Below are 9,858 nucleotides of genomic sequence, written 5' to 3'. Positions count from 1 at the left end.
GGTAAATCATGGAAACTGGAACTTGGAAAGTAGCAGCATATTCATGATTCTGAACCTTAGACTTAGACTTAGCCCATACTGTAACATGTGCCCAACCTTAGACTTCGTTGACTTGGTGACTGCAGTGTTGTGCGCCGCAACCTTAGACTTTGTTGACTTGTTGACTTGGTGACTGCAGTGTTGTGCGCGACAGAAGCGGATTGCACTGAATGGTGGATATGAAACCAACTCTCTTCTCTCTCTGGTTTCCTTTGGTTTTGCTATACACAAGCACTCTTCTCATGCACTACTTGCCTGAAACAAGAATGCAAAGCATTATTCAATCACTAACGCACCAAATATAATGTCGGCAGACATTATCTCTTATGCCTACCAGCACTAGCATGCATTAATACATTGTAATAGCAAATTGAAGGTGCTGTTTTTTTAATCCAAAAAAAAAAAAAAACAGCCGTAAGTTGCTTCCTACTTGATGTTCCACTTCACTTGGTTCCTTTGCCTTTTACAAAGATGACCCCAGCCATCATTGATTGCCCACTTAGAACCTGACTTTAGACATCTCACAGGCGAATTACTAAGTTACATTTGATCACCTAACACACTATGTGCCTATTGACAATAACAAGGGTTGTAACACCCCGACCCCAAATTTTCCCGAATTTAATCCGTAATTAATTATTTAATTATTTAAGGGTATTTTAGTCACATTTTTAACCGGAGAGAGTTTGGGACCGTGACTTGTATTTTTGGATAGGTCGCGCTGAGACGAGTTCATAGACACGTAGTAGGCTCGAATCGGAGTTGTAACGAGAGAGATATGGTCAAAAGAAATCCAGTGGCACAATCGTAAATATTTCGAAATGGGATTTTTTATAAAAATCAGATTTTTTCCCTCTCTCTCTCTCTCTCTCCCGCGACCTCTCTCTCTCTCCCCCGTTCAGCTCCAGCTCCCCGCCACCACGGAGCATGGCGACCGTCGCCACCGGTCCCGTTGGACTCGCCACGTCGCTGCCTTCCTCCCGTGACCAGTCGCCGGCCTTGGACCGCCGCCTATCGGCCGGAAACTGGCGATTTCTCGCCGGAATTCATCCAAACTTCAAGCCATTCGATCTCCTCCGTTTCTCAACCAAATCAGTCGAGTGAGGTATGGATTTTCATCTATTTCTCGTGCTCTATCTGCTGGTGGGTTGGGTTTAGATCAATTTTTAGCGTAACCAATTCGATTTTCGAATTGAAAATCGGCCGAACTTCGGCCGCCGTGATCGGCCATTTCCGGCCACTTTTTGGGGGTGGTCCAAGAACAAAAGTGGCTCCAAATAGGGTGTTTTACCTAGGGTAGGAGTTTGGAGACTCGGTTCCAAGATTTTTCGACGGACCATAATCGCTTTGGACACCCGGTCTGCCCGCGCGTGTGGCGGCGCGTGGGCGAGGGTGGCGGCATGTCTCTGGTCAGTTTTGAGGTCCTCGTGCCGTCACGAGAGCGTAGGATTTCGCGGATCTCAATTCGGACGTCGTTTGACTATCGAACGGATGTCGCCTATCGGGCGTTATCCGGGTTCGATAGGTTGGGACCGTCGGATGGTCCCAAATTTAATATATGTTAATCTGGGTAATTCTAGGATCGTGTAGGAATTCACGGATCGTGAATTGGAGCCCCGGATGTTCCGATTCAATAATTTAAAGTCTATATTTTATATTAACCGTTAGATCGTGCGATCGTGAGCGATCCGACCGTCCGATCTGAACCAAACTGGTAGGACAAGTGTCCTATAATTTATAGAACCCATAGGAACTTTCGGATCGGAGTTTGGAGGTCGTGGTCCCCGTGGGCCCGGGTGACCAGGGTTAGGGTAGTTTTGACCCTTGGTTGGGAGTTACGCAATATTAGAATTAAAATATAATTATATGGTTGTACAATGGTACAACAGAGTCTAGAACGTCAGTTGGAGTGCAATATGCACTACCTTAAGTACCTCCCCGGATTTTGGATTTACTACAAGCACCACCAAGTGAAAGTCAGGTCGCCCGTGGCGTAGGTTATCCGGCGTTGAGACAGACCCCATACGTGGCGTTGGTTGTACCGGCGTATGGGGAGATATGATGATAGTATGGTATGGTCGCACGTGGCGTAGGTTATCCGGCGTGTTGACAGGCCCCATACGTGGCGTTGGTAGTACCGGCGTATGGGGAGATTTTGTGATGGGGGAAATTTTGTTGAGGTTCACGGCGTGGCGTAGGTTATCCGGCGTGTCGACAGGCCCCATACGATGGCGTTGGTTATGGCGTATGGGGAGATATGTGATATGATGCGTGTTATCCGGTCTCCAGCAAGTGGCGTGGGTTATCCGTTGAGGCGTTGAGACAGACCCCATACGTGGCGTTGGTTGTACCGGCGTATGGGGAGATACCTGATAGTATGGCATGGTCGCACGTGGCGTAGGTTATCCGGCGTGTTGACAGACCCCATACGTGGCGTTGGTTGTACCTGCGTATGGGGAGACTATGTGGAATACAGAGAAATGAGATGAGGTATCGCTTGAGAGTGGAATTATGTTTTACGAGAGAACTACGTGTGGCTTGATCCCTCAAAGAGGGTACGTAGGCAGCCTAAGGTTATTAGGTGCAGCCGCGGACTATTATTAGTCATAAAGGGGTATTTGATTTGTTGGGTAGTTGTTTAAGATTTACTGGAAGGCCGAAGGCCATTTGTGTGTATTGCATGAAATTATATTGTGCATGCTGCCAGTTGGGAATAGAAATTGTGTTTTTATGCAGGTATAAATTTTGGGAAATGTCCAATTTGTAGGGGAGACTCTGCCGAAATTTCGGCAGAAAGTCTCGGTCTTTAGTAAGTGGGCCTGGCATCGGGGTGATGTCAGGAATTCCAAAGGGTTCGTTGTCTTTGCGTCACCTTGCCATCTCACAGAAATGATACGCCTCATGCTTCATTAAGATGTGGTACCCGCATTTATAGCAAGAAATTTCGAGGAAGCAAGGGCCATCATGGTCCCATTCTTCATTATGAAATATAGCTAGCTAAGATATTGTAGTATGCCGAACCACATTGGTGCTAGAAAATTAGCAATGGCTTTTACTGTACGGCTGCTTCTGTTTTCCTCACTGTTTCTGCTACCAGTTTCTGTGTTTGCTCAAACTAATGGTGGCATAGCAGTGGGGGATTTCCTAACTGCAACTGCAGCTAACTCCTCACCATGGCTTTCTCCATCTGGTGATTTTGCCTTTGGATTTTTTCCACTTGGAAGCAATGATCTTTTCCTGCTCTCAATATGGTATGCCAGAATACCAGACAGAACCATAGTTTGGAATGCCAATCGGGATAATGAGGCTGCAGTTGCACCCAAGGGGTCAACTGTGAACTTGACTGCCAACAGCGGTCTAGTGCTTAGAAGTCCTCAGGGTGAAGAGCTATGGAAATCTGAAACCAGTGTTGGTGTTGTTGCCAATGGGGTCATGAATGACACAGGCAACTTCGTTCTTCAAGATAGAAATTCAGAAAGCTTATGGGAGACCTTCAACAATCCCACTGATACCATGTTGCCTGGACAGACATTGGAAAGAAGTGGGAAGCTTTCGTCTCGACAATCGGAGACTAACTATTCGAAAGGACGGTTCCAGCTGCTTCTGCAAGAAGATGGGAACCTTGTGCTCAGCACCATAAACTTGCCCACAAACTTTGCCAATGAACCTTACTATGCAACCGACACTACCTCAGGGACTGTGGCAGGTAGTGAAGGTAAAGAATTGGTTTTCAATGTCTCAGGCTACTTGTATGTTCTGAGAGAGAATGGTGGAAAGTACAATCTTGCAGTGGGAGAGGTAGTCTCAGCAAGGGACAACTATATTAGAGCAACTCTCAACTTTGATGGGATTTTTGCTCAATATTATCACCCCAAGAATTTCACTGGAAATGTAAGCTGGACTATTCTGTGGTCAGAGCCAGATAATATTTGCCAAAGAATTACCGAAAGTTCAGGTGTAGGTGTTTGTGGGTACAACAGTATCTGCACTCTCAAAGGAGATAAGAGGCCAACCTGTGGATGCCCAACAGGGTTCTCTTTACTTGATCCAAATGATCCATATCGGGGATGCAAACCGGATTTCATACAAGGCTGTAAAGAAGATGAGCTTAGTGGCACAAAAGATTTATATGATGTTGAGGTGCTAATAAATACAGATTGGCCAATCTCAGATTACGTGCAGTTGAAACCTTTTACCGCAGAGAAGTGCAATGAATCTTGCTTTCAAGATTGTTTGTGTGCTGTTGCTATTTTCCGGTCTGAAACCTGCTGGAAAAAGAAGTTACCTCTCTCAAATGGGAGAGTGGATGTAAGTCTTAATTCACAAGCCTTCATCAAAGTCAGAAAGGACAATTCAACTCTACCAATACCAGCTCCTCAACTTCCATGTCCAGATGAATTGTAAGGTCTGTAGATTATGAAGTTCAGGCCCTGGGTGATAAAACGACACTGGAAAAGTTTATGATGGTTGCTATTTGGTGTATTCAAGAAGACCCTTCTCTTAGACCCAATATGAGGAAGGTTGTTCAGATGCTTGAAGGAGTGGTGGAAGTACAAGTTCCCCATGCCCTTCCCCATTTTCCAGAGCATGCTTGAAGGAGTCATTTGTATCACAGGTTTAAATAATTTTCGGTACTAAGTTGCTTATTTTCTGTTTATCAATCGTTTTTAGTGGACTTATTTGTAGTTTTGCATCGCTTTAATTTGGCCATACTGATAAGAAGGCTTTGTGTAAGTTATGTTCTTGTTGGGAAGGACAAATTCTGTTGAAAAAACGTAGTGCAACTATGTGTTTGCTTAATCTAAGTATTGATGAAGTTTGTGGCCTACTTATTTTTACTGGTTTATGAAAAACCAAGGTCATTATTGGTTGTGGTTTGCGTTCCTTTCTATTGGTAAGTACTTGTTCGCACTAGTTTTCTTCTATGCCAAAAATGTTATATTCCTATTTAGATCGGTGCACTAGATAGTAAGTTATATCAAGTTTGATAGGAGTTTAAATTTGGTTATACCTTGAGGCCCAAAATTACGTGAAATAAAGAAAGTTTTGAAGCCAATTAAAGGGGTCCTATTTATTTCCTTTTGCGTGAACCGTTGCTTGATGGACTTAAAGTGTTAGTCAAGTCGGCCCTTGGTGATGAGTAGAGACGATTTAACCTAGTCCTATATAAGCTTAAGATCCTACTCTAGTCAGATACGTTCTCTAAACCTAATCTCATTACAAAGAGAGAGCTAAAATAGTTTCTGATAAAGAGCAGAAGTCTTGAGCCATTTGTGTTTTGCTAGTGTTGCTAATACTGAGGATTGAATGAGTTCTAAGATCATGTTCTCAAGGAAGATGACTCATGTTATGTCTTCTATGTATTTCAAGTTGTGTGAAAGATCATGAACACATATATAGAAAATCTAACAGTTGGTATTGGAACACATGGTTACTCACACACACTGAGATCGTTTTCAAGCATGCCTAGTGCAATTTCTTTATCCGTTGATGCCATGACTATTTTGGTTATGTTCAAAATTTTGATGGCATATTAAATATTTTTTTCTAAATACTATTGTTAGCGAGATCCTATCTTAATTAGGATATTTATTTCCTAGTTTATTAGAATTATATTTCTTTCCTTTTGTACAGATATTGTGTAATTATGATTTTATCTTGTTTCCTAGTTTGACCTTACTAGGGTTACATCCTTGTACTGTAAATACCTTCTTTTGGAGAATGAAATATAACCTGAAAATATTCTACCCATATTGTTTGACTTGGCATCAGAGCCAACTTTTCTGGTGACATGTGTGTTGTGCCCGCCCATATTCTATCTCCATATTTTTTTTCTTTACCTGTGCCGTGTGTGCCCTCCTGGGTTTGTGTGTTGTGTTGTAATGTTCGTGCCTCTACTGTGTTCGTGTCATTCCTGTCTTCATGCATCTGCCGTATTTATGGCTTTGCTGTGTTCCGCGGTGTACTCTGCTGTGTTCGTGTCTGTCTTCGTGCATCTGCCATATTTGTGCTTCTTATGTGTTCCGTTGTATACTCTGTCGTGATCTGTTGAGTTTCTGCTGCAATCATGGGTGATAACTCCATTGTTGGTGCTGTTGTTGCTGCCTCTGCAAATTTGTGTATTTCTGATTCTATTCCAGGTACTGGCTCCAATACTTGGATAATTGACATTGGTGCTTCTGATCATATCACTTATGATGCTAAATTTTTTGATGAGTTGTCTAGTAACACCCGTGACCCATACATAACTAGTGCTAATGGCTTGCCCTATCCAATTACTAGTGAGGGCACAATCTCTCTCACTCCTACTCTGTCTTTGTCTCTTACGTTACTAGTTCTCAATATCCATTGTAACTTGTTATCTGTTGGTCGATTACTTGATACACTTAATGCTTCTGCTACTTTCTATCCTACACATTGCTCTTTTCAGGATCTCAAGACTCACGAGACGATTGGGCATGATAAACAGATAGGGGGGCTTATATTATTTGACGTTGCCTTCTGCACCAGTTAATGATCATGTCGTTAATACTGTTCAAAGTTGCAGTGTCGAAGACAAACAACAAATTTGGTTATGGCATCGTCGCTTGGGACACCCGTCATTTGGCTACCTTAAACGTTTGTTTCTATCTTTATTCCGTTCCGCTCTTGTGATGAGTCTAGTTTTAAGTGTGAGACGTGTATTTTGGCCAAGAGTCATCGCACTGTGTTTCCTTTGAGTGACGGTAAAGGTGCAAAGCCTTTTGATTTAGTGCATTCTGATGTGTGGGGTCCGGCTCGCGTTACTTCAAAAGAATTTCGTTGGTTCGTCACTTTTATTGATGATTGTACCCGACTCACTTGGGTTTTCTTACTGAAAAATAAACATGATGTTGCTTCCATCCTTCTAGAGTTCTGTACTATAGTGTCTACTCAGTTTCATGCTCAAGTCAAAGTATTCCGGAGTGATAATGGAGGCGAATATGTAAATAACACTTTGGCATCTTTCTTCCGTGCTCAAGGTATTATTCACCAAAAGACAACCCTATTTGCTCCTCAGCAGAATGGTATTTCTGAAAGCAAGAATCGTCAGTTACTTGAAGTTACCCACTCCCTTATGTTATACATGTCTATTCCCCATCATCTTTGGGGGCATGTTGTTTTATTTGTTGCCTATTTGATTAATCGTACTCCTAGCCGGGTTCTTGATTTCAAGACTCCACATGATGTGCTTGGTGACCATGTTTCCCCTGTCTCAATCTCTAAGCTGCCCATAAAGTTTTTGGGTGTGTTGCATATATTCATGTCTACTCTCATCAACGGAGTAAACTTGATCATTGTGCTCTGTGATGTGTCTTTATTGGTTACTCTTCTACTCATAAGGGTTATAAGTGCTAACATCCACTTACCCAGAAGGTGCATGTTACTTTAAACGTGACTTTCCACGAAGAAGTGCCCTATTATGTCTCTCCCTCATCTCCAATTCAAGGGAGAGAGAGAGAGTGAATTGTAGAGTCTTGGATTGGAGAACGATGTGTTTGAAGATACTGTTGTCGGGAAGAAAACGACATGTCTTACTGAAGCAAGTGACCGGTCGCCCATATCTGAAGATGAAACTTGTGGTCTCTGTGAAGAAGCGACTGATCGCCATTTCGAACTCGACTGGTCGCCCATATCTGGAAATGAAGCAGGTGCTCTCAATATCAAAATGACCGGTCACACTGAAGCAAGCGACCAGTCGCCTGTATCTGAAATTAATGACAATGATTTTTGTATGGATGAGTTCGATGCAATACCCCCCCTGCCCTTCCAGTGCCCCAATCTACTCGTGATAATGAATCAAGTAAGGTAATTTCTAATGATCTATCTGTGTCAACTTATCAGTTACCACCACGAATCACTCGTGGGAAACCTAAAATACAATATTCTTCTGATATACATGCCAAGTTTAAATATCCCATTAGCCATTATGTGTCAACTCATCGTTTGTCTAAGTCATATGCATCATATTTGTGTCAATTATCTAGTGTATGTGTGCCAACTAAGCTGACGGATCTTTATCTAACCCCAAATGGATAGATGCCATGAATGTTGAAATGGATGCCTTGAACAAGAATAAAATATGGGATTTAGTTCCTTTGTCACGAGAGAAGAAAACTGTTGGATGCAGATGGGTGTTTACTTTGAAGCATAAAGCTGATGGTTCCATTGACCGTTACAAGGCTAGATTGGTAGCAAAGGGTTATACTCAGACTTATGGAGTTGATTATTTGGAAACCTTTGCTCCAGCGGCAAAGCTCAATGCTATGCGTGTACTATTGTCCCTAGTTGCTAACCGCTACTAGCCCTTGTTACAATTCAATGTCAAAAATGTGTTTCTACAAGGTGACCTCAATGAGGAGATTTACATGGATCTCCCTCCTGGTATTCTTGTAACCTCTAAGGAGGGTGTTGTGTGTAAGCTGCGGAAGTCTTTATATGGATTGAAGCAGTCTCCAAGAGCGTGGTGTGGGAGATTTGCAGCATCTATGAAGAAATTTGGGTATGTGCAGAGTAACTCAGACCATACTTTGTTTCTAAAGCATCATAAAGGTAAATTGACAACTTTAATTATTTATGTTGATGATATGATTATGACTGGAGATGATCAGGCAGAAATGAAAAATCTTCAGAAGTATCTGTCTTCCGAGTTTAAGATGAAATCATTAGGTGATTTGAAGTACTTTCTTGGAATTGAAGTTGCCATATCTAAACATGGTATCTTTCTGTCTCAAAGAAAGTATATTTTGGATTTACTTGCAGAGACTGGAATATTAGATTGTAAACTAATTGATACCCCTAGTGGACAAAATCATAAGTTGGGGTTGTATCCTGATCAAGTCCCTACAGATAAAGAGTGTTATCAATGACTTGTGGGGAAATTGATTTATTTATCTCATACACGTCCTGATATTGTATATGCAGTGAGTGTAGCGAATCAATTTATGCATTCTCCTAGTGAAGATCATATGGGTGCTGTGATGCGCATTTTGAGATATCTGAAAGTAACTCCTGGAAAGGGGTTAATATTTTGCAAGTATGGTCATGCAGATGTGGAATGATATACGGATGTTGATTGGGTCAGTTCAGTCACTGATAGACGTTCTACGCCTGGGTATTTCACATTTTTTGGTGGCAATCTTATTACTTGGAGGAGTAAAAAATAAAAAGTGGTGTCTAGGTCTAGTGCCGAGGCCGAGTACCGTGGGATGGCTCAGGGTGTGCGCGAGTTACTATGGTTGAGAAGATTATTGAGAGATGTTGTGTGAAACCCTGTATTTTTAGTATATATATTATATTTCGGGAGATTAAATATTTTGTTACATATTTAGTTTATAACTTATATATATAATTGTTTTGGTACGTGTTATATTTTTATATTTTCTTATTAGTTATTAAAAAATAGAAGTAATATCATAAAGAAGTATATGTATTGCTTTTAACAACTTTATCTCTTTGTTTCTTGCTAACCAAGTTGAATGGCCTATATATTTTTTTTACAAACACACTTTAGACTCCAAGTGTCAATCTACTGAGGTAACTAAGCTTTATTTAGCATGAGGTGTTGGCAATTTGATGATAGCTATCCTAATGTTGGAGACCAAGTTCCCACGTGGTCATCACCTCCCCACCAATTAGAACAAATTATATCCTCCTGAGTGCTGCTATAAATAGGACATTTCCTTTGTTTTTGAAAGAATGTAAAGTTGCATGAAAGTTCATGCAAAGAGAGAAAAAAGTAGAGGGAGAGAGAATAGTGAGGAAATTCTTGGAGGAGGTATATGACTTAATTTGTGTTTT

General features: G+C 41.6%; 1 protein-coding gene and 1 pseudogene across 1 annotated transcript; both read left to right on the top strand.

Moving 5' to 3' along the window:
* The first annotated feature begins 2,996 nt into the window (after positions 1–2,996).
* On the top strand, positions 2,997–4,855 carry LOC117631597 (G-type lectin S-receptor-like serine/threonine-protein kinase LECRK3). The gene has a single exon (XM_034364843.1). It carries the CDS (start codon positions 3,052–3,054, stop codon positions 4,441–4,443), a length of 1,392 nt encoding a protein of 463 aa, XP_034220734.1. The 5' UTR covers positions 2,997–3,051; the 3' UTR covers positions 4,444–4,855.
* A 2,695-nt stretch (positions 4,856–7,550) lies between these two features.
* Positions 7,551–9,224, top strand: LOC117633116 (annotated as a pseudogene).
* Positions 9,225–9,858: the final 634 nt, after the last annotated feature.

This window comes from Prunus dulcis, chromosome 6 (assembly GCF_902201215.1).
Source record: "Prunus dulcis chromosome 6, ALMONDv2, whole genome shotgun sequence".
Taxonomy (NCBI): domain Eukaryota; kingdom Viridiplantae; phylum Streptophyta; class Magnoliopsida; order Rosales; family Rosaceae; genus Prunus; species Prunus dulcis.
Note: the sequence above shows the minus strand (reverse complement) of the source record. Positions and strands in the feature narration are given on the sequence as shown.

Bases quoted from the DNA above. Each gene is read 5' to 3' on its own strand.
- LOC117631597 (XM_034364843.1), top strand. From the start codon at position 3,052: ATGCCGAACCACATTGGTGCTAGAAAATTAGCAATGGCTTTTACTGTA.